The sequence below is a fragment of the Desarmillaria tabescens genome, assembly GCF_030435595.1.
Source record: "Desarmillaria tabescens strain CCBAS 213 chromosome Unknown EV420scaffold_83, whole genome shotgun sequence".
Taxonomy (NCBI): Eukaryota; Fungi; Basidiomycota; class Agaricomycetes; order Agaricales; family Physalacriaceae; genus Desarmillaria; species Desarmillaria tabescens.
This window is the reverse complement of record NW_026848382.1, coordinates 155,559-179,656: the sequence shown is the minus strand read 5'-3', so window position 1 is coordinate 179,656 and position 24,098 is coordinate 155,559. Positions and strand designations below refer to the sequence as shown.

Sequence of the window (24,098 nt, the reverse complement as noted above, 5' to 3'; positions counted from 1 at the left end):
TGCTGTGGCCTTAGACCCCAGCTTCGGCTAAGGTTATATACTCCTAACTCTTACAAGCTCCTTGCTTTCGCTATAAGTGACGCCTAACTTCTTATAATCTACCAATGCCTCTCTAACACTGAATCACCGAACACGAGTGACAGGATAGAGATCAGCCTTGGTTCAGATTAGAGTTAGTGCTTAACAAGGACATCGTCTTACTCACCAACTCATAGCTTGCAGAAAATTGCGCTAGGGTGGGGTATGTTCTGTGCTTGGTGTTCCCATTCTTGGCTACATGCTACGAAGATGTTACACAGAACGAGGGTAAAGATAAATGACCCACTTTTATGTAGAATCCATGCCCATACACCCAACACTTGTTTTCCCTATTGACCGTCATTTACCCCAAGGTCTCATTTACCCCATTCTCACCCATGCCTTCCCACATTTTGTTCCTGGAGTGGTGCAGCATGTAACAGCAGTAATTCTGGCTTTGAAAGAGCTGCTAAATAGTGCTTGATAATCTGGACCGAGTACTCTCTGATCGTCTGAGCACATAATGGGCTCTTTATTGATAGCTATAATGATGCGTTATCAGCCAAAAAAGTGCTGAACATGTTTAGATGACAAAAGAACTCATGCTGGCAAGTGGGAAGGACGGTCCGATCTACCAGGGCCTGAAGATGAGGGTGGCTTCAGCTTGATGTGTTTGCAAGGAGGACTTCCATGCTGACTTCATCATTAGAGGCTGCTGACACATACCTCTTGCCAATCTCTGGCAGGATTGGTGCGGGAGAAATAAGTTGCTATGATGATCAAAGGAAATCACCTGATGCCAGTTTAATTTCCTACACAACTCAGCTCCAAATATTGAACTTCAACTCGCCAAATTCACCTTGAATGAGGATGAGTGTCATTCCAGTCATCAGTCATGAATTCAACTCAGAGAACACATACAAGGTACTTTTCCAAGAGTCCTAAATTTATTCCATAGTAACTCTGAGAGTATTATTTTCTGTAAATGCTGTGACTTACTGACCTGGTGCACCGCAATAGGGATCACGGATCTGAGGAATATAAAGGTCACATTAATAGCCACGTCTATTTGCAGTCACAGATGCAGGTCTAGACCACCTGAAGCATTCCTGGAGAATGAACTGTTCGAAACCTTTCCACTCTTCTCATTGTGATCACCTGTGCCATGGCTGTGAGTTTGAACTCATTGAAAGGATACCGAATCCATTATCTGGTATATTCCTATGTGCTATCAAATCCCAAACAGTGCCCCATGCAAAGATACTCAGACTCCCAGTTTGTGACATCAAACAAATGAAAGTCTGAGACACATACAGTGTGGTTGATGCAATGTATCCAAGATGCACCACTACAAGAGCTCAAACCGGCACCTTTGATGGAGTCTCACTCAGAACAATGCAACTAAAATATGTCAGCTCCACACTAATAAACATCAAGTCTCCACACAAAACAAACACATACCTTCCTCCTCACTAGTCAGCTTCTGGTAGCTGTTAACCTTCCTGTAGAATGTCTCAAATCGATCCCGACTTTTCATCTATCCAAATAATCACAAGGCAGTTCTCTGATTCATGGTTAAACAAAGTCATCATTGAGTCCCTAACCCATGGTAAGATTTTTAGTTTCAATCAGTCATCCAGCAGCTTACCATGAGCCAGGCATGTACATGGCCTTGTTTGCCATCGCACTATTGCAAATATGTGCGTAGTTGATCCTAGCCAACAAGATCGAACTTGAAGTTCCTCCCATAGTGTCGAGCACAACTATCCATAGGCGGCAGGTGAAGATTCTTGCTGGGATCTCAGGGTTCATGTACATCATGGCAACGATGCATGTTGCCATGCAATGGTTTTATATCAGACAGGCATTCATAATGTATGCAGAGACAGAAGAAACGAGGTATTCCTGCTACATTGAAGAGGCTCTGTGCATTGAAGAGGCTGGCTGTGGGCACCTGTGGAATAGTGAGCGGGCTAAAAGGCGAACCTCAAAAACCCACACACACACTCACACAGCTACACAAACTACAATCACCCTCGTAAGTTCTAGGGGGAGCGATTATTTCTAATGTGATCCAACTATACTTCTATATCTCGAAGAGTTTATCTTATTCTCAGCGCTCTTAGCGAAGCTAAGCTTTCTCTAATGAATCCCTAAGTCTAGGAACTTTTTACAGGAAGGTCGTTCACTGGCGACGATGCAACCTTCAAGGCAGATTTGAGTTATAATACACAAGGGACACTGATCCCAACAGAAACAGAGGCAATACACGCTGAAACTTCAGTGAGCTCACTAAAAGAACACCACAGGCAAGCACTGACTTAGCCTGCTCGCTACACAACTGTATGTAGGGGTTCTCCAACTAACTCCAGCAGGTTATCTCGACTCAAGAACACTTCAGAAGCGCTCGGAAACAGATTCAGAAACGGAACTTCGAACAGAACTGACACAGAACAGACTGAAACAGAACAGAACAGAACAGAACAGAACAGAACAGATCTCAGATTTCCACTTCAACACATTCTCTGAACAGACTTATCACACTTAACAGAACAGAAACAGCTTCACTGATTCATATTCACTCTGACTAAGTTCTCAAAAGTCTTATCAAAAGGGTATCTCATATTTCTCTGAGTGAGCTCGCTAATTCTATGCAAAGCTCGAAGTCACAAACTGATCCTTTGTTACAGTACTGCCTTCAACGCGTGCATGGGAACTCGGGGGCTCGAAACTTAGCCTCTACCTACTGTAACCAGCCTACTTATACTACAAGGGAATTAGAATTACAAACGTCATGCAGTACCCAGACTCCTACATGCATAGCACGTTGCCACCGCTGCCTTACTGAGCATCTGAGTCGGACTTCCCAGTTTTAGTCTCATTTCTATAGTGAGCTCGCTAAACGCGTGCCAAGAGGTGCTCTCCCGACACCCATGGGCTTGTTCTCTAGCGACCGACAGGTCTAGGCGCACGGAATCTATCAGTTCTGGCGTATGTCAGTTCAGGACTTCTTTCTTGGATTCACAGAGGCTTCTCGTAGACATGGCAACAAGTGAGTCTTCGAACAATGGGACTCAGAACAATGGAATGCAGGGCTCGCGGACTTCGGCCAAAGCCCATTGCCCAAGCTCGTGCCGGTGATATCTGTCATCTCGCTTAAGGATTTCCCCTGGATTTTCAGGTACGACGCATCACAGTTAGCGAGCGCGCTAAGTACTCTCAGTGTCACTGCAATCGTCAAGGTTTTATCTAGCTCCCACGAGTGTGCTTGTAAGTTAGAGCCTAAGGCATTGGGTATAGGGTTTGGCCTTCTCATCATGCATGCCCGTCAGGTACAGTGCTGTGACTAAGTCCTGTTTAGAATCCCGTTGCTTCTTATGCCATAAGTTATATTCCATATCATTGCACCGCATAGCATTAGTGTCGACGCGTAGTTTTAGTCTGCTCACTCACTATCTCTCAGTATGTATGTAAAACACTCTAGATTGCAAAATTACATGCGTAAATAGGCTGCAGTCGCAACAACGCTTTCAGCAGGTTTGTTTGGCCGATCTTGCCATGGACTCTGAGAGAAAATGTGAGCTGGTGGCGGCAGAATGCCGCCACCGAGCAAGTCCTTTTCTCTCAGCAACAGAAGCCACCACCACTGTGAGTGAATGATTTCAAGGGGGAGTACTCTCTCAATCATACAGTATACTACTATTTTTGAGGTACTAACTATTATTGATTATGACTTCTTTCTGCAAACTAAGATTTGAATAACCCTTGGGCCTTGAATTATAGTGAGTAAACCTCGCAAGATCAATCAATTATACATAAACTTGGTTCTTTATAAACCATAATGAATAGGGCCACGCATGGCAGAGCCCACTACCTTTAGCTGGTGCTGATCATGCCGATTCTGCCTTAGTCTTGTCGGTGTTGTATCAGTGGGACATTTCTTCATTTACATATGCCCTCCTGACATGGATTCTTTGTCACCTGCCACAATCTGATTTTAAGAAATGGAAGAAACAATGCTGGAACTTTGTGGAGGTTCTTCAGATAGAGCAGACGTGAAAGTCAGTGCCTCGGAATCAGTAGCCTCCATAACATTCTGTATGAGCTATTCCTTGAATGAAGCCATCAAGCCAATGAAATTGATGGCTACGAAAATATTTCAATCGAGACTGGAGATACTGCAGTGATTCCTCTGCAGTATCAGCTCTCATGTGTGAGCGCTGTGTAGACATTTAGACATTCAGTCTCTTGGCCTTCTAAATAGGTCCTGGTTGCATTCAACGCTTTCACTGTATTGTTTAACACAAAAAGAGTTATGCCTATACATCAAGAACCATCATCAGGAGGCATGAACATGTGTAATCACATAATGTGATGGCAAATTTTCAACGACAATGTCTTCATACCATTTGGAGTTACATCCCATTGTTTGTCTCCTATGGGTTGAAGATCACCATGAACTGAATCCTCAGCTTTAGTATCTCACGTAGTAAGGAAGGAAGGCACTGGTCAATCCAAACAATATCCCATGAATCACAGAACTTCAGTCAATACCATTCCATGCCTGGACAAGAATGACACTCCAAAACCTGTGGCTAAATTAACGTCCTCTGCAGAATAACAAACATATCTCAGATAGAAAATACTCAACGAGTAAGTTCAGGAAGAGGTGGTCTTGCCAACTCGGACAGACAGTCTTGTGTAGCATACCATGGACTGCCAATTCATAAAAGAGGGAGTTGAATGAAGATTTGTTCGGAAAAGCATGGAGTCCGGAAGGCGAAAATGCCTGTACATCAGGTGAAGGCTTTATAATTTGGGTGGTACCAATCCTAGCTATAAATAAGGCTATACAGAAACGTGCAAGAACAAATACATGCACCACCGCCATGCGCAGCATTCAGCAGGGCTCCAAGCCAATTCTAAACCAGGCAACCATCAAATGAACTTCCTGCAGTTTTGACCAAAGTCCGGAACTAACCCTCATCTTGTACAAACCCTGAGATACACCAGCCAGGTAGTAGAAACATTCAACATCATTTTTGAAGGAGATGGGAGCTGAAAGAGCACCATTGAGTATATATATACTTGGTAAGACAGCAAGCAAAAATCAGGCAGGAGGACAAAGGAATGAAAACAAGCCAGTGAGACAAGAGAACTATACCGCAAAATTTAGTGTCATTAGCATTTTTCAGAGAGTCGAGACCCACTACCAATGTAGCAGGAAAGGTAACTGAGGAGGGAATCCAATGAAGCATGCATGTACTTGGTAGTGTCGTGAGCGAAATGCTGGTAGGCAGTCGATGGACAAATAGTGAGACCTGAGAGCAACAAACAATATGACTAACGGTCAACATGACAAAGCCAATGCTCCACCTTGGACAAATAAACGACATTCAGCATAGTGTATAAAGAGAGAGCAGGACTTACTCGAAGGCGCCTGTGAATATATAGGTCTGCACTGAAAGATCAACATGTACTGCTTGTATTGTTAACTATGACAGCCTGTTTTGACTCTTAACCTGTTGTGATATTCCGGTGATATGGCATGTCTCAGCATGCTTAGTAAGAAGGAATTCGGAGGAAATGGGGAGAAAGTACTAGATTAAGTAGTAAATAGTATAAATACAGAGCATAGGCAAGGAAACTCCTCATGAGTTTGTCTACCTAGTGACTAACAGCCTAACAGCTGGAGTGCAACTGCATTCAAATCACAATATAACCTTATCAGAAAAAACAAACTCCTGGAAACACTCCAAACAGCCCACCGGTATGTTAGCGATAGAATGAGATAGCCAGCCAGCACAACCGCCACCAGAAACATGGTCACTAAGGGTATCCCTCAGATCATCAAGCATCAAATGGGCACTACGTGCTAAGAGACCATGCACATCTGCCATTCTAAGAAGATCCTTCCTAGGCAACATCTCAAAGTGACTATCAAAAATGGCTGCCATGTAGGTGACTGGCCCCTTGTACAAAAGGTACCAAACAAGCGTCAACCACTCTGCCAAACTATCAATTGCGTGTTCCCATTTGTTCTCATGCATGGACGGTGCCAAGAAGTGCCAAAAAGATAATAGTGCAGATGAAGGCAATACAGTTAACAGGTGGGTGTACCGCAAGACAGACAGAAAGAATGCAGGCTCCCAAACATGGTCAGTATGACATGCCTGAACGTACGACCGATATGAAGGTCCATTGAGCAATGAACACATGCCTGGACAGAAAATGCTCAACAAGCAAGTTCAGGTAAAGGTGGTCTTGTCCACATGAAGTCTTGTGTAGTATGCCATGGGCTGCCAGTTCATACAAGAGGGAGTCAAACAAAAGTCTGGTGAAAAACATGGAGATTCCGGAAGGCAAAAAAGCCTATATGCTAAACAAAGGCTTTCTAACTGGAAAGGTGTCAAGATGGTGTTACGCAGAAGCTTGGAAAGACAAACACACTCACCACCATCAGAATCACCCTTCAGTAATGCTATAAACCAATCCAAACCCAAACAAATGTCAGATGGACCGTCTGCAGTTTTGACAAAACTAACCCTCACCTCGTAAGAACCCCGAGACGTCACCAGTGAAATAGTGGAAACACCCATCGTCGTTTTGGAAGTACAGCGAGCATGTTTCGAGGAAAATGGTAATGGAGGAGGAATCCCATTGAGCGTGCATGTACTCAGGTAGCATCACTAGTGAATTCCTGGTAAAGATTCCTGCTATTAGAACAGTGAGACATGTGAGTAAGAAACAAGACGACGAACGGTGAACATGACAATGGCAACACTCCACCTTTGGATCAGCTGATATAGGAGGCAGGTGAATCAATTAGATCTTATGAATCTACCGCAAAATTTGGTGTATTTAGCGTTTTCCAGAGACCCACTACCAAGGTAGCAGGAATCATAATTATATAAAGAATAAGGCTTCAAGCTTCAAGAGGAGTCAACATAGCAGGCTTTGCCCCTGATGTGGGCCTTGCAGGCATTATCATGCTCTTATGGGTTGGATGGCTACTAGTAGCCCTATATGGGCCTTGATGATCAATGACATCACCTGGAAACGTCAACGCATTGATCTCAGAGTGTGTCACGGTACTGTCTCCTGAAAGAATTTCCAGAGACTCAGGTTCTGAATTAAGATTCGTATCAGATTTGGAGGTGCTGGATTATCTGGGAAAGGAACTGGAGGATCGTCGCTCTTCCTTGCATATGCACCCTATGTGCAACAGGTAAGTCTCCGGACTCTAACCTGGAAGAATCGAATCACTCAGTGATCCAAGTATTTGGCCTTTTAAGTATCCTTCAGCAGCTGGCTAGTGGTGCGCACTGTACTGTATACGGTATACGGCCGTAAAGCCATTGTCCCAGACAGTCACGGAACTATCCGTATACCATGCCCTATGGTCAGTTTCTATGCCTTGTCGGTGTCGGTACGGGTACCTTATGGCCGTCTACAGCTGTTGATGATCGTGCACCTAAGTATAAAATTGATTGGCTCATAAAGAAGTAAGTCAGACACCTTTGAGACTGTCAAAAATCTGTAAAATGCACCTGGTCTTATAATGAGCTATGCCATGTTGATGAGGGCTAGAGATATCCAAGATTTAAAGGAAAGTCATGCATATTGTCTTGAATGTGTAAGAAATTTTGATAAGACAGCTAAAAAGTGAAGTTAGTAATGCCACAGAATTGAATGATGGATATTTTGTGTTGATTACATGTTATAGATTTGCCCTAAAAAGACTCTTGGATGAGTTAAAAGTCAGAAACAAAAATAAGCCGTATTACAACGTTGTACGGCCATCCGTAAGAGCTCTTGACGGTGATGGAACAACCGTATACCGTGCCATACAAATGGTCAATATGATGATTTCGGCTTCAGGCCTTCGGCCCATCTTCCATATAACGGTTACCAAAAACCATACAATACGGTGCGCAGCCCTACAGCTGGCACCTTTGAACTATTTGCCGATCAGTGCTTCAAAGGGGGACTCTATCGACTGGTCAATGGCATTCTACATTATGGGACTGCCCACAACAGCCATGTGTACCACGCTCATCATGTACCATCTGGTTAAGGTCAGCAAGACTAGGAATTCCCCATGCTTCATGCCGAACACATATAACAACATCATAGAGATGTTGGTAGAATCATCCGGACTGTATCTCGTTGTCCTGGTGGTCTTCATCCTATTCGAAGTGACAAGTAGTCCATATAGTAGGTATCCAGCAGCAGTGCTTGAGTCGGTCATTGTGAGTTTGAGATTGTTTCACTGAGCCAAATAAAACAGTTACTGGGGTTTGAAATAGGGAATTGCGCCAGCATTGATACTTCTTCGTGTCGTATCTAGGAACACAAATATGGGTCCGCCAAGTGATGATATGGATTCATGGCCTTTACAGTGCCCACCGAGATCACAAACAGAAGGCGGTGGGACACATGTGGATACTGATGAAGTGATGATCATTGGTCCGGAAAAGATGGTCCAAGTATGAACTGCACGTGATTGTCATCCTGGAGACGATAGTGATTTAACTAGTTGGAAAGGTGAAAATAATAGTTGGTACCTTGTCGGTTACACATACGCAGTAAAAGCCCAGTTATCAGAAGATATTTTTCCGTGCTATAGAATTGTTTCGTGTCTGAGTATGACACTAAATACGATAAGTACGAAATGAGATCTTCTCATGTCGCTATCTTGTAAGACGATGGTCGCAAGTCTCAAGCAAGCCTGATGCTATCTGATTTGTCACATCATTTTGATGCTGTTCCATCTCTCACTTTTCAGGTGATCTTAATATGAAACCTAGTGATTTGCTAACTGTGAAGATGCGGAAAAAATGGACATACCATATCTGTAATGGAAAAATGAGTCCATACATGCAACATACCGTTGCAAAGCCGATCCAAGCATGTCCTTTTCGCTATGGCCTCTAGCACTATTTTGATACAAGGGCACAAGTTTGCTGCTTTACGCTGATGTACCATCAGCCTCTTGGCGCCAGAAGGCTTGCTCCGTGATTCAGTGTGGCTCGAACCTGAACATACCAAAGATGGTTAGGATGCGGTTCGAGTTTAAATAGTGCCATTTTTTCCTAATTACTAACAGTGTGCATTTATTTGTTCCATGTTGTCTTCCAGATTTCAGGTTTACTCACCTGCTACAGTAAAAATAATTAATTTATATCTTTCTTCTAATAAATAAGCGGTCATACCTAGCGTATGAGGTGCCAAGTCCCTCTGAAAAAAAAGAAACAACCTTCATCTGATGGACCTTTAGAATATCCGAGGTGAGTCGTAATTCCTCAGGAATGACTATGAGCTCACCTTTGACAGTAGCTACAACTGGTTCTCCTTCAAATCCAAAGTTCGTGAATGACAGTGGAGACCAAGCGAACTGGAGTGTTCAGTACACATAATCGTAATCACTTCAGCGCCATAATATGAACAAGTCAGCCAAAGGGGCACGTGGTATGCAAGACGAACGTAGCAAATCTAGACAACTTTGATATCAACCTGGTGCATGGAATGTCAGGACGAACAGTTCGCTATCCAGCAACATATTGGGGGGGGAAAAAAGAGTGACATCGCCACTGCCCCAAAGAAATGCACTCTAGCAATGGCAAATGCGTTTTCATCTCGTTTCACAGTGACGTGTTGGAAAAAGAAACATATCCGGAAGGGGTTTACTCCTTGAGATGCATGCCTTCTGTCCTCTCCTCAACATTAACATAGTTGATCCTATGTCAGGAGGTCTTTCTTCTTGTCCCCCGACGACTGAAGAGCCAGGAGTATCAACAGATTTACTCTCCCTCTTCGCTTCGTATTCTCAGTTCCCGGTTGAGCAAATTTGGACTCGCACCCAAATCTCCATATAAAGAGTACGAACAGTCTCTGTCAGAGGGTGAGGGTGACAGTCACCCATAGATTTTCCTTTCCACATTGGGTTGAGCACTGTGGTAGGTTTGGATTAAGTCGATGCTTCATAAATGAACGGCAATACCATCACATGGCGCCTCCTGAGCTTCCCCAATTACTGGGCCATATTCAGTCTCCAGCCAGCGACTGCGCTAACATAACCGACTTAGCCAGCCAAAGGAGCGCCTTGCACAAGAAAGGGTATGCAAGCATTTGATAGAATCGCACCTACATTGGCACGAAAAATGCGCGATTTATCTCCAGACACCACAACTCGTATCCCCCAGCAGTGGTGGACCTGATTCTGCAAAGCATCGTGTTAAAAACGATAACAAAATGCCTGCCCCAAAGGCAAGCACCTTATCGAGGGCCGGCACACTTCAGCAGCAACTCTCTTGACTGTCTATCCCCCCGCTGATTATTTCTCTGTGTGCAATGCGATAGCTATCAGTGACGGAATCCTGCCCCATCTCTATCAACATCGTTTTGCACGAGATCATTCCCTTGCCTGCTTCTCAGCCGCAAGCCGCACCCTCACCAATGCTCTCGTCCTCAGCCTCCGCTCAGCATCATCAATATCTCCTCCTCGCCTTCCTCCTCCTGCCGCATGCCTCCTCTCTTCCAGCAGCTTCCCCAGTAAACGCGCCCGACCCTCTGTCAAGAGGTCTTCTTTCTTTTCCGCTGATGACTGATCCTGGTCACTCGCAGATTGAGAACAGGGCATATCAGCAGAGTTATTCTCCCTTTTCCTCCTCTCACCGCTGGATGATAAACAGGAGAGTAAACTCGGACTCGACGATGATGACGCCGAAGTCGCACCTAGATGTGCACGTAAGGAATCCAAAGCCATACGAATAGGCTTCTTGGACTGTGCACGTGAGGTTTCGAGTATGTTGGAGGGTTCTGGAGAGAGACAGGGTGTATTTGCCCTAGATTTTCCCTTCACAGTCAGGTCGGTAGCTCTTGAGTTCCCCCTCACATCACGAGGTCTGGACAATTCAATGATATTGGGAGTCGAGGCAGGCGTGTCCACTTCAGTCGTGTATAGTCATTTGTACTGCGGGAGGATCCAGAGAATGAGACGATGCTCTACTTGTGCTGGGGTAATGACGAACCAGAAGGGGACCAGGATATCGACCGGACGGGAGATACATCGTCTTTGTGCCATCTGGAATCTCCAGGTGAAGTCGGTACACCAGCCTGGTTGCAGGTTGTTGGTGACCTAGACCTGGATCTCTGACAGGGGGTGCTCGTCTGGCTCTCACCATCAGTCTCAGTCTCGGTCTTGGCGGCGAGCTTACATGGGGAGGCTTATTGTACTAGTCAAACAGTTTTAGGTACAGACAAAAATATGAACTGAACTGTGATTACTCACCTGAATGATGCTATCATACACAAACAAATCCTTGAATGGCGACCTCACTGTACGAGTAGACCTCTACTTGCTTCAGTAAAGAACACTTTGCATAAGGTAATGACTACTCCCCATGTGCGAAATGCTCCGCCATAACCCTCCCACCCGTATCAATGTCCATAAATTCCACCAGTAGCTTCACAGCCGACTCTGAGCATATATCAATCAACTTCATTAGTGACATCGTGAACATCTTGAAGAACTATGTTCCTCAGTCAATCGTCCATACGCAAGGGATGAAGGTAAAACCTGCACCTCGACATCGAGATTATCCTAAACTCTCAACTCACACCCCAGAAACATTGTTGTCTTGCTCACCATCTCTTGGCTCACAGCGAACTATGCCAGGGTGGGGTACAGCCGGTACTTCGTATACATATTGGAGGCTACATGATAAGAAGATGTTAGACGGCACAAGCACAAATGTAAAGACATTCAATGCACCTTGGCATACAGCCCGTGCTCATACACCCACTGCCATTTCTCTATCGACCTGCTCCAGTTTATCCGTTTCATCCAGATCTCGTCTACCCCATCTCCTACGCCTTCGTCTATGTACATCAGGGTTCTTGTTGTGGTGCAGCACGTAACAGGCAACAGTCCATGCTTTGACAGAGGGCACCAAATAGTGCTTCTGATAATCATACCAGTGACCGGATCCGATGGATGAGGTACTCTCCCATTGTCTGAGCACACAAAGGACATTTCCTTGATTGATCTACATCACCCATCATCAGCCTGGGTATACACGAAAATAAATCCCCTCACCAGCCCAAACGATGAGACAATCAAAACAGAACTCATGCGAGCAAGTAGGGATGATGGTCCAGTCTACAAGAGGCTGCGAGTATATGCCGCAGTTATCTCCCTCTTCATCTTGAGTCTCTGGTGGTGGCGAGGGCGACTGTAGCTTGATGTGTTTGCGAGGAGGACTGGAAGAGCTCATGGGCGGGAGCAAATCATCACTTAGGGGCTGATGACACAACTTTCCTGCTGAACTCCGAATGGCAGGGTTTGTGCCGGACTCAGGTTACTTCTCACGATGTTTCTCGCTTGGCTCTGGTTTCAATTTCTGTGTCATTGGATTTTCTGACATCTTCTAAATTCGAAAAGTGCATTAGGTTGAAGGCCACCTTCAAGATAAGCCTCGATTTCTATTTCGAGGACCCATATTTGCTCTTTCCTTCCTACACTGAAATCATTCACGGGTGTTCTTACACTGGCTTCTCGCTTTCTGTCCCTTTCATGCTCATCTAATTCATGTATGCTGCTGTATCCTGAACATTCTATCCTGTGCTTCCTTCTATACCAACACTCGCCTAATCCCCAGTAAGCTGCCTTGTAGAATCCATCCCTGTTATCCGACCTTGATACCAAATTCAGACCCAGTGTCCACGTCTCCCTTGCGCCTTCCTCTTGGCCTACACAATCTTTCATAGCCTTTCTCTCCTTCATTTGTGACTTGCATAACATTTGGTCATATGTGTGATGTTTGACAATGACCTCAATACAGACCAACCCATGGCATGCATATGCGTTCCCTTGGGGTTCGAGGTGTACAGTCTGTTTTTTATGGAATACAAGACTGGTATGCTCAATTTCAAATGATATCTGTGCCTTAATACCCTGGATACCTTCATATTACTTCATATAGATATATATATTTTATATCTAATCAATATTACTATTTTAAAATAGCTCTTTTTGTATATTTAAATAGCTGTTATATGTAATACTGACACTTCTGAAATACTGAATAGTGTTAGGAATATGCTAAAATATGGATATGTGAACACAAGATGAAGAGTAGTGATTAAAATAAAGTAAGATTAATTAGAAAGCATGTGTGTTATTGAAAAATACTATATTATTTCAACTAGATATTCATATAACACATAATGAGGCCTTTTTGAACTTTTTGTTACCTAGAATGCTTTAATATAGATATAGACATGAGTCTTGATAGTAAGATACAGGCTTTGCTTGTATATCATAAGATAGGCCTTAAGCAGAACCAAGGAGATCACATGATAACCTGAGGTGCATTGAATGGGAGTTTTACCCTCTAAGATGGCCAAAATTTCCAAAAACAGCTCTGTTAAAGCTTGCAGAATTGTTTTTAGAGGCCATGATGGAGCTCTTTTTAGCAAAAGGGCCCCAACTGGGAAAGTAAACTCTTGTTTTACTCTTTCACATAATCTACTTGGTTCTACTTGAGGCCTATCTTACTGTATTTATATCATATCTCATATATACAATTATAAAAGACAGCTATGACCTACATTAAGTTTTATAGCCAAAATGACACATTACATTGGTTTACCTTATTACATACCAAAATAAATAGATATCCATGTATATTTAACCTACTTGTACAGAACTCATACAAATATATCCATAAAATTTATATTTCAAGCCTTTAAAAGTATGATACAGGCTCATATATATGGTATCCATATTTCCTATATATACAGATACAGTGGACATTCTTATATGCAGTATTTATATGCTATATATCTGGCTGTACTGATTATTTTGTAAATTTTGTGATAAAAAATTCTGCTCGATGTGATATATGTCACACTATGTGACAAAGAGGGCATCGAGTCCTGATGAGGTGTGATGTGATATATGTGTCACATCACACCTCATCGAGATTCAATTTAACAAATTCAACTTCATATCTCAGTTTGCTATACTTGTTATAAAAGTTCAAGATATGATTGTGTTTATAATCAGAGGTTTGTTTAAACTATAATAGCTATCTAAAGCTATTTAAACGGTCAATGCATAGAGAATTCAATATTCTAGCCTAAAATATGGAATTTTATAATCATTTACTTGTTCTTTAACATATGTATTATTCAAATAGTTCTGTATACACCTTATAAATAAAGTTTGTGGCTTCAGTGAACATTGGAAAAACACTGTAAGATAGCTGTAATATTATGTTAATAATCTACCCTATTAAGAGATACTAGAAATCCCTCAAGTATCACAAAAATATTATCTGAACATTCTAGTCTAATATATTGATACATTCATCCAAATTTTAGTGATTGCCACTTATAATAATTCTTCTGTATATATATTAAAGCACAACTAATGTGTCTGAGGTCCTATTACTATGTATAGTAGAAACAAATATATACAAATCTCGGTTATTGTCATAACCGGAGCGTACCAGTCTCGTATTCCATAGTTTTTAGTTTGCCTCTTGATAGCTAACTTCTTCGTGTGTGTAGATTCTCTCCCCATGAACACCGACCCTCATCATTACTAGCTTACTACATGTCAGTATACAAGGACGCCTGCCACTTCCGCGATACTCGCTGCAAAAGTCCTTTACCAATACCGATCAAGCATTTGCAACCAACGTTAGAACTGGATTATAAGTATTGAAGATGTGCATCGATGTGTGGTGAGTTAGTATTACACCCGGGGAGGATCTTAGGATGTATGTCTCCTCATTCTGACTCGATACCATTGTCGAGGACTAATATTTTTTCGTGCAGCGTGGCACTCACGACTGTCAAGGATACCGTATGCGATCTAGTGTGACATATCCCGCTTACTTATCGCAGCGGGTGAGGTCGACGAGTTGCAGAGAGAATATGTTTGAATAGAATGGCATGGGTTAGGGAGGGTATAGAGAGGTACCGGTACGTGTGTTGGAGAGAAGTGGCTGTTTTTTGTGGCTGATATAATTCGAAGGTCAAGATCATGGTGCTCTCGAATCCGTGCTTTGAACTTTTACTGCGAATTCCGTGTCCTATATCGAACAACGTTACGACGCATGTTGCTTGACGCATCCAAAAGTTCATGCTGCTGCAGTGAATGGGAAGGAATCCATTTATCGTCGTCCCAAGTCAAAACTAGAACGAAAACTTCTCACGACTCTAAATGAAAGGTGTAATTTTGTCTTCCCTTTTCCGTCATGGGTGAATGCATGTGTTCCTTTTCCTGTGTGTCATCTTCGCCTTGTCAAAGTGGGAAGAGAGGAATGGTGCGAACGGCTCGGAGATGTTTCGCAAAAATCCTTGGTGTTTGGCAAAGCCTATTCTCTGCTCTCAGTGATCGTTTTCTTCGTTCCCATCATCTCCACGTGTTCCTTCCTCTAATTCCTACTGTACATTGTTACTCAGTACTCAGTACTCAGTCTCCGCCCTCTTCACCAATCCCTTCGTTTCTTCATGACTTTAGCAATTTTTGATGACGACTTCAAGAAGGGTCGACGTTTTCTTGGAGTTCGAGGCACATAGTCTATTTTTACTTGCGGCTTTGAGGAAGCTAATTCTTCTTGCGCGTCCAGATTCTCCTACCTCTCACTACCCCAGCTCACCAATTGCGCTAAAACGTTCCGGCGAGCCGAATGAAGGCCAGATTGTTGACAGATCCAGCATACTCCCCGATAAATCCGTGACCCACATCCACTCTGCCCGCATACATCTTCGTCGTTACTAGCTTGCTAAGCGCCGACTACACAACTAGGACGCTTCAATACGCAACACCCATTTCTGTGGTACCCGCTGCGAATATCTTATACCAGTAGAGTCGGTATCGACCAAAGTGTTGCAACCAACATCAGCACTGGAACCCAAGTCAGGAAGGAGTGGGATCTGTAGTCGGTGTATAATGGGTTGGTAGTGCACAGGAGTATATTTGATGTACGTCTCTGTATGCTGAGTATCGGTGTGGAGGGACTAATGATCTTCGTGCAGTGTGGCACTCGCAGCTCTCAACGACACCTGATGTGCTCCAGCATGACACATCTTGCTTGATAATGCGTGGTTATCATAGGAGACCAAGACAGAAATTTTAGGAGCATCGAACACGCGTAGTAACGGCGAAGCGCATCTGGGAAGGAATGTGCTTTGGAGTGAAGTCTGCAGATTCGGTGTATTATCGATCTTTCCACTGAGGAATGTTACAAGGTATGTTGTCCAAGCGCTCTCTAAGCCTTTTTATCTTATTTCTCCTTCAGTTCATGGACTTCTCACCCCAGTCATCATGAACCTCCGTATATTCGGCATCGTCTTCGTCATTGGCGCCGAGGAGGCTCCGCTAAAACACCACCCTCTCCTTCGTCAAATACACCGTACGCCGACTCTCCCTCACTGGAGATACTTCTGACCCACTCTGCGCTGCCACCCTCTAGAGCAAAATCATCACCGGGAACCCTGACTTTGCCGTCCTCATCATCCCCACCAACAGAAGTATCGAGGAATCATTCACGATCCTCATGACGACCGTCATAAACTATTTCGGACCTGTCAGCTGTTTTGCTAACGTCAAAGGTCAGTCTGTACTTTCCCTTATCAACTCAAGCTCAAGTGTTACCTTTTTGTATAGACTGATGGAAGCCAGAACCAGGTTCTCCTCAATACCTACCGAAGACTGGATCATACGGAAGCTAATTACCTACATGGAGAATCAAGGTGGCTCATCACGCATATCACCTCTACATTGTCGCGTCGGCAGCGGTGATCACCTCATTTAACTAAACAGCGTATATGGGCACGAAATATGCGACAAACGAGTGCAAGCAAGTGAGATTGTGGACCTCGGAGTTCTTCGAGGAGCGAGCTCATGACAGGGATCAGCGTTTCAGTCGATGTTACAGACTTTGATCTGAATGAAGATAACGCGATTTATCTTGCCCGTACACTCAACCGCGTTCCTCTACGACCGGTCTATCTTATCTGCCTCAACCTGGTCTCGTCTACCCGATTCTCGCCTGTTCCTTCGCACCTCGGGTTCCTGAAGTGGCGCGGCACGTAACAGAAGTAATCCTAGCTTTGAAAGAGGCGCCAAACAGTACTTTTGATAATCATAGCTCGGGCGGATCAGATGAATCTAGTACTCTCTGATCGTCTGAGTGATGAAAGGGCTCTTTCTTGATAGCTCTGAATTTAAAGATCCATTATCAGCTGAACTTTGACTGTATGCGAAAAAAGTCTTGAACCTGTCTAGACGACGGGACAAGACTCATGCGCGCAAGTAGGGATGACGGTCCGATATACCGGGACCTGCAGGCAGTGATCTGCCCCTTCGTCTTGGTTCTCTAGTAGTAGCGAGGGTGGCTTCAGCTTGATGCGTTGTTCGAGGAAGACTCCCATGTGGACATCATCATTTGGACGCTGCGGACATATATCTCTTGCCGATGTCCGGCGGAATCGGGAGGGTCAAGTCGAGATCCGATGATGTTCAATTTGCTATGCAGCTCAAACTCATCTTGATGAATCGAACTTCAACGCAGCGGGACAGCCACTCGATCCGTATCAAATGAACCTTCGAACCTTTCCACTCTTCTTATCGCGATCGCCTGTGCCATGGCTGTGGGTTTGAACTCGGAAGGATACTGAATCCATTGATGGGTATATTTCTATGCGCCATCAAATCCCTAACCGCGCACTACGCAAACTTACTCAGACTCCCAGTTCACATCGGACCAATGGGAGTCCGAGATACGTATACTGTGTGAGGCAGTGCGTCCAAGAAGCTCCAGTAAGAGGGCTTGAACCGACACATTTGATGGAGTCTCATGAACACTGCCCACCGTAATTATCATCGTAGCGGTGCCTGGTATGCCCATAACAGTATTTCCATCCTCAGAACAATGCGACTAAAATATATCAGCTCCGAACTAATAAACATCGGCACCTTCCTCCTCGCCAGTCAGCTCCACGTAGCTGATATCCTTTTATACTATGTCTCAGATCGATCCCGACTTTGCATCTATCTATGCTGACCTCTGGGTCAACGACGCTATCATCGAGTCCTTAACCCATGGTAAGAGTATATCATAAACCACAGTTGTCCCAAAAACTTACTGGGACCTAGGAATGTACACAGCATTGCTTGCCGTCGTACTATGGCAAATCCGTGTGTAGTTGATCCTAGCCTAGCCTACACAATTGAATCTGAAAAACAGTCCCTTGCATAGTGTCAAACATAACCACTCATAGGCGGCCGGTGAAGGTCCTTGCCGGTATCTCGGTGTTCATGTACATCATGGCGATGATCCACCTGGCCACGGTGTGGTTCCATACCAGGCGGGCAATCATAACGAAGGGAGAGACAGAAGAAACAGAGTCCTTGGCCCTCGCGGACTGGATAACTACTGTTACCCCTATGTGGGGCATGATGATCAACGATATCGCAGCAGGCATGAATATATTGATTGCGGATGGTGTTATCGTACGTTTTCCTGCCAGCATTTCTGCAGAAGGCTCGGTGATAAATTTAAATTCATATTAGATTTGGAGGTGCTGGATTATCTGGGGAAAGAACTGGAGGATCATTATCCTTCCTTGCTTATGCACGATATGCGGATTGAGTAAGTCCATTAGATTCTAGCCTGGATGATATCTAGTCGCTTAACTGATCCAAGTCTTTGGCATTTCGTGCCTTCTTCAACTTCGGGAACCGATGTTTGATTCACAAGGACATCCGAAGACAACTTCCAGCCAACTGGGGATTAGCTTATTACGTTATGGCACTCCCAGCAACGATCATATGTACCACGCTCATAGTGTACCGACTGGCTAAGGCGATCAAGAATAAGAACTCCCCACACTACGCGCCGAACCTATACTGCCGTGTCATAGAGATCTTGGTAGAATCATCTGCACTGTATATCTTTGTCCAGGGGGTTTTCATCGTGTTTGATGCGATGAATAGTCCGTATAGCTCGTATCCACAAGCCGTGCTTCAGTCGGTTACTGTAAGTGTGAAATTGCTTCGCTCAGAAATAAAACTCACAGGGATGTTGTGCAGGGAATTGCGCCGACATTAATGCTTCTTCGTGTTGTGTCTACTAAGAACACTGATACGAGTCCCCTGAGTGATAATATGGATTCGCGACCTTTACAGCGCTTGCCGAGATCACAAACGGAAGGTGGTGAAACGCGTGTAGATAATGATGAAGTGATGATCATAGGTCCGGAGAAGATGGTCTAAATGGTATGAGCTGCGTGCGATTGTCATCCTAGAGATGATAGTGATTTAATTAATCGGAAAGATGGAAATCAAAGTTGGTACCTTGTTGGTTCCATATACATAGAAATAGTGCAGTTTTCTAAGTAAATGTTTACTATAGAAATTGTCTCGTGCCCGACTGCGACGTTACATACGAGAAGTAAGTAATGAGATCTTAGCATAGAGCTAGCTTCTAAGACGAAGGTCGCGAGTCTCAAGTAAAGCCTGGTGCTGCCTGATTCGTCAGTTCATTTTAATGCCTTCTATCTCGGTTTTTAAGTAATCTTAACGCCAAACTTAGCGACTGACTCTCAGCAGCATTCAACAAGCAAAGAGGAAGAGATGGCGTCAAAGACGACAGCGAAGAGGCAAGATGTGGTCATTATACCAAGCCCCATCAACGAAGCACATGAACAAAGAATGAAGAAATAGCGGCAGAAGACGACAAGAGGTTAATAGTCAACTAGTCACTTCATGGTCCGTCAGTCCCTGAAAATCCGCGACGGTCGTTATCTTATTCCTTGCGCCGTATGGGCTCGCCCTAAGATATTGAGTTCTCCGATCGAAAGGTGTTATAAAACGGCTGTAGTCACGCACGTCGGATAGTAGAAAAGAGGCAAAAGCACCCAAGGATATGGAAGCCACAGTGACCCCGTCCATGAGGGGTCCGTGCTTGGAACTCGGATGATGTCTGAGAGGACCCGTCTTGTGAATCGGCGACTTCAACAGTAGACGTCCTCCCTTCAAGCAGCGCTGGCTGGGAGGATGATATTGTAGTGGTCGAAGTTAAAAGATAACTTGGTCTTGGTATTACCCAGGCACCGCCCGGAATACATGCGTCATATCCAGAATACTGTTATCCCATCCCCCTTAGTTTCCTACAGCCTCGCCTCCTCACCGACGCATGCCTTCTCTCTTCCAACAACATTAACACTTCTTTCTTCTCTACTGACGGTTAGCCTCCATCTTCATATTCTTCCCAACGAACAGCCCAGCCAAGGACTCGCACCCAAATCCACGTTCAGAGGGTGCAGGAGAAAGTATGCGGGATGCGTCGGTAGCTTATCCTTCACGTCGGGAGGCTTCGTAGTTGACGTTGAGTACGAAAAGAACGGCAAGATCATCACTGCCACGCCTCTTTTCTCCAACTGGCAACTGCGTTAACATAACCGAATTACCCACTCAAAGGGGCGCCTTGCACAAGAAATAGCATGCAAAGCAAATGTAGCACACCCGGCATGCGTCATAGAATTCGATTCCGGCTACTCAGTTAATTTAGCAACTTCGCGACGTCTGACAAATCAACCTGACGCATCTACATTGGCACAAAAAAAGCGCAATCTATCTCCCAACAACATAAACTCGTATCCCCAGCAGTGGCAGACCTGATTCCGTAAAGCATCGCATCCGTGCGCAATGCGGTAGACGAATTTCTGCAGCTTCCCATCTCCATGCACGACGAGAGAGCAAGACGATTACTCCCTCGCCCGCTTCTCAGCCGCAAGACGGACCCTCAAGAAAGCTCGAGTCCTCAGCTGACGTTCCACATCATCGACAGGGTTTACTCGTCAAGATGCATGCCTCCTCTCCTCCAGTAACTTCCCCAATAAACGCGCCCGGCCCTGCATCAGCAAGCCTCCTTCTTTTCCGCTGAGGACTGATCCCGGTCACTCGAAGATTGAGAGTCGGGTGCATCAGAAGAGTTATTCACCCTCGTCTTATCCTCATTTCGTGATGATAGCCTATTAAGCAATGCTGGACTCGACGATGATGATGCCGACGCCGCACTGAGATGAGCACGTAAAGAGTCCAGGACAGTACGGACGGGCTTCTTGGACTGCGCGCATGCGGTTTCGGGTAGGTTGGAAGGTGTTGGAGAGAGACGAGGGGTATCTCCTCTAGACTTGCCCTTCACATCGGGTTGAAGTCCAACAATACTCGGGGTATCACCAAGGGGTTCGTCACTAGCTCTTGATTTCCCCTTCACGTCAGCAGGTCTGGGCGGTTCAATGATATCGGTAATCGAGGCAGGTGCGTCCACGTCACCGGGTATAGTGCTCGTGCTGCTGAAGGGGATGACGCTCTGCTCGCACTGGGATAATGTCGACCTGACGGTGACCAGGATATCGAACGGACAGGCGAGATGTTATCTTCGCGCCATCTAGAATCTCGAGGCGAAGACGGTGCGAAATGGTTGCAGGGAGTCGACGAGCTGGATCTGGACCTGGAGCACTGGTGAGGGTGCTCGTCAACGTCTTGGTCTCGGTCTTGGCAGCGAACTGACATGGGGAGGCACGTCATACTAGTCAAGTTGCTGTAAGTACACAGAGAGATATGTATGGCATTGGAATTGCTCACCTGGACGACGCTGTCATACACGAAGATGTCTTTGAACGGTGACCTCACGCACGAGTAGACCTCTACTCTCTTCAGTAAAGAAAGCTTCGCAGAAAGAAAAGCCTACTCACCATGTACAAAGTGCTCTTCCATAACTCTTCCACCAGTGTCAATGTCCAAAAATTCCGCCAAAAGCTTCACAGCTGACTCCGACCGTATATCAATCGACTTCATGAGCGATATCGTGAATGTTGTGAAGAACTATGCACTTCATCAGTCGTCCATACGCAAGAGACGAAGGTAAAAACCGCACCTCGACGTCCAGATTATCCCATACCCCCAACTCGCGCCGCAAAAACATCGTCGTCTTGCTCACCATCTCTTGGCTGGCGGCGAACTGTGCTGGGTGGGGTACGGCCGGTACTTCGTATACATATTGGAGGCTACATGATAAGAAGATGTTAGACGGAACAAGCATAACGACATTGAACGCACCTTGGCGTAAAGCCCATGCTCATACACCCACCGCGGTTTCTCTATCGACCTCTCCAGGTTATCGGCTTCGTCCTGGTCTCGTCTTCTCCATTCCCTCCTACGCCTTCGTCTACGCACATCGGGTTCTCGTTGTGATGCAGCTCGTAACGGCAATAGTCCGGGCTTCGAGTTCGGCGCCAAGTAATGTTTTTGATAATCATACCGCGACCGGATCCGATGAATTAGGTATTCCCCGATCATCTGAGCGCACAGCGGGCATTTCCTCGATTGCCCTGAATCACCCATTATCACTCTGAATGCACGCAAAAAGAAAATCGCTCACCAGTCCAAACGACGAGACAATCAAAACAGAACTCATGCGAGCAAGTAGGAACGACGGTCCGGTCAACGAGGGGCTGCAGGCATATGCTGCAATTGTCTTCGTCTTCGTCTTGAGTTTCTGGTGGCGGCGATGGCGACTCGAGCTTGACGCGTTGGTGAGGAGGACTAGAAGAGCTCATGGACGGGAGCAAAAAGGAAGGTGATGACACATCTTCTTGCTTGCCGGTTCGGCACGGCGGGATTCGTGCCGGTTTCTGATCCTCAAGCTCTTGCTTAGCTCTTGTCTGCGCTTTTTGAGTATCTGACGCTTTCTGAAAGTCTGAGATCCTAACTGTAGTAGTGGAACAACTTGGACGAAATACTACATTCAAGTCAATCCCGGGTTGATCCCGGACCCTGTTCATATTTGCTCTTCGCTGCCTGGACCCTGCACTGAAATCATTCACGCGTTTTCTTATAGTTACACTGGCTTCTCGCTTTCTGTCCATTGCATCCTCATCGACATTGTATAGTTCAGAATTCCGTCGTAAACTGGACGTTCTATCTCATTCTTCCTTCCTCATCTCAGAATCTCCAGTTAGCTGTCTCTCGCATATATATCGAAATCTGTGTACTTGTTATCCTAGCGCAATATTGGCGCGATATCAAATTCAGTCCCAGAAACAAGCTTCTCTGCCACAATATATGTATTTCGCAGTGTAGGTCACATTTATCTGGTCCCACCAATTTCGTGCTAATTGCTTGATAAGATCTCGTACTTTGCTCATGGACAACCGCAATAAGTAAGTCTTTATCTCCTTTCCATCAGTAGAGAAAGTCCACGAAATAAGTCTTCCATTGAACTGAACGTGCGCCTTTTCAGAGGCACACAAGGCGAAACTCGTCACAAGAATGAGTACCTCACCAGTGTAAACCCGCATGGCCTCCCTGTTCGAGTTACTTCCACAGTAGAAAATGCGAGAAATAACTGTACCGCAGACTCACCGATATTTTCCGAACAGTTTGTGAATTCCCAAACTCGAACCAATCACTACCCAACAAGTTTCCTGCAGGCAGAAACCTGCGATCAGCCAGATCAATGCACTCAAGCACACGACCTCAGTTCCTCTCTACGCCCGCAAAAATGATCCAACTAGACACGCCGGATGTCCCAAGCACGAGCAATCAACTACCCAGCCCGACTCCCATCCTTGACGCCAACACCCCCACTCATCTTTCCGGTCCGGTCTGTGCTCTCCAAATGTTGAAATTACAACTAACGATCAGCTACAACGACCGGAAAACATCTCTGCTTTCACATCCAGTATACTTGTTGACCTCCAAACATACACCTCGGCAGTTTATTAAACGATTGTCTCCAAACTCCACACGCTCCCGTTACAATGATCCTCGCCACAGAAAGAGCTTCCACCTCAAGAAAGTCATACGAAGACTAGCGATTCTGGATGTCCAACCTAGGAATCCAAAACTACACCTCAAAGCCCCCATCTGTCTTGATCACCCGCTCTGTCTATGAACGAAATACAAACTGGACTAGGTTTTATCGACAAAAGAGCACCCGAGTGTTGGTGGGAGGGGGTACAAATCCATCCCGAAGTGGGTGTATCTTGACCCC

General features: G+C 45.1%; 6 protein-coding genes across 6 annotated transcripts; 3 read left to right on the top strand and 3 right to left on the bottom strand.

Annotated features, from left to right (window-relative positions):
* Positions 1–1,527: 1,527 nt before the first annotated feature.
* EV420DRAFT_1650821 (uncharacterized protein) lies at positions 1,528–2,175 on the top strand (the record flags this gene model as incomplete). Its single annotated transcript, XM_060478504.1, has 5 exons — positions 1,528–1,627; positions 1,677–1,718; positions 1,770–1,852; positions 1,902–2,056; positions 2,118–2,175. 5 exons carry the CDS (start codon positions 1,528–1,530, stop codon positions 2,173–2,175), a joined length of 438 nt encoding a protein of 145 aa, XP_060323349.1.
* A 2,613-nt stretch (positions 2,176–4,788) lies between these two features.
* EV420DRAFT_1583438 (uncharacterized protein) lies at positions 4,789–5,761 on the bottom strand. Its single transcript, XM_060474730.1, has 2 exons — positions 5,742–5,761; positions 4,789–5,540 (listed from the first exon to the last, which is right to left on the bottom strand). Exon 2 carries the CDS (start codon positions 5,412–5,414, stop codon positions 5,055–5,057), a length of 360 nt encoding a protein of 119 aa, XP_060323348.1. The 5' UTR covers positions 5,415–5,540; positions 5,742–5,761; the 3' UTR covers positions 4,789–5,054.
* A 1,300-nt stretch (positions 5,762–7,061) lies between these two features.
* EV420DRAFT_1733671 (uncharacterized protein) lies at positions 7,062–8,513 on the top strand (the record flags this gene model as incomplete). The annotated part of the gene is made up of 6 exons (XM_060479966.1): positions 7,062–7,099; positions 7,168–7,246; positions 7,426–7,523; positions 7,745–7,948; positions 7,994–8,270; positions 8,328–8,513. The coding sequence occupies 6 exons, from the start codon at positions 7,062–7,064 to the stop codon at positions 8,511–8,513; spliced, it is 882 nt and encodes a 293-aa protein (XP_060323347.1).
* A 1,919-nt stretch (positions 8,514–10,432) lies between these two features.
* Positions 10,433–12,296, bottom strand: EV420DRAFT_1650820 (uncharacterized protein; the record flags this gene model as incomplete). Its single annotated transcript, XM_060478503.1, has 5 exons — positions 10,433–10,968; positions 11,030–11,255; positions 11,312–11,374; positions 11,998–12,068; positions 12,119–12,296. 5 exons carry the CDS (start codon positions 12,294–12,296, stop codon positions 10,433–10,435), a joined length of 1,074 nt encoding a protein of 357 aa, XP_060323346.1.
* A 5,616-nt stretch (positions 12,297–17,912) lies between these two features.
* EV420DRAFT_1583429 (uncharacterized protein) lies at positions 17,913–19,705 on the top strand. Its single transcript, XM_060474729.1, has 6 exons — positions 17,913–17,935; positions 17,990–18,142; positions 18,194–18,554; positions 18,744–18,783; positions 18,809–19,076; positions 19,130–19,705. Exons 3-6 carry the CDS (start codon positions 18,356–18,358, stop codon positions 19,310–19,312), a joined length of 690 nt encoding a protein of 229 aa, XP_060323345.1. The 5' UTR covers positions 17,913–17,935; positions 17,990–18,142; positions 18,194–18,355; the 3' UTR covers positions 19,313–19,705.
* A 1,252-nt stretch (positions 19,706–20,957) lies between these two features.
* Positions 20,958–22,887, bottom strand: EV420DRAFT_1486225 (uncharacterized protein; the record flags this gene model as incomplete). The annotated part of the gene is made up of 7 exons (XM_060470365.1): positions 20,958–21,438; positions 21,615–21,644; positions 21,689–21,698; positions 21,799–21,928; positions 21,981–22,110; positions 22,194–22,434; positions 22,485–22,887. 7 exons carry the CDS (start codon positions 22,885–22,887, stop codon positions 20,958–20,960), a joined length of 1,425 nt encoding a protein of 474 aa, XP_060323344.1.
* Between the last annotated feature and the right edge of the window lie 1,211 nt (positions 22,888–24,098).

Coding starts and splice junctions, on each gene's coding strand:
- EV420DRAFT_1583438 (XM_060474730.1), bottom strand. CDS start 5,414: ATGTCGTTTATTTGTCCAAGGTGGAGCATTGGCTTTGTCATGTTGACC.
- EV420DRAFT_1583429 (XM_060474729.1), top strand. CDS start 18,356: ATGTACATCATGGCGATGATCCACCTGGCCACGGTGTGGTTCCATACC. Junction 18,784..18,808: donor CTTCAACTTCGGGAACCGAT/GTTTGATTCACA, acceptor GGACATCCGAAG/ACAACTTCCAGCCAACTGGG. Junction 19,077..19,129: donor CCGTGCTTCAGTCGGTTACT/GTAAGTGTGAAA, acceptor GATGTTGTGCAG/GGAATTGCGCCGACATTAAT.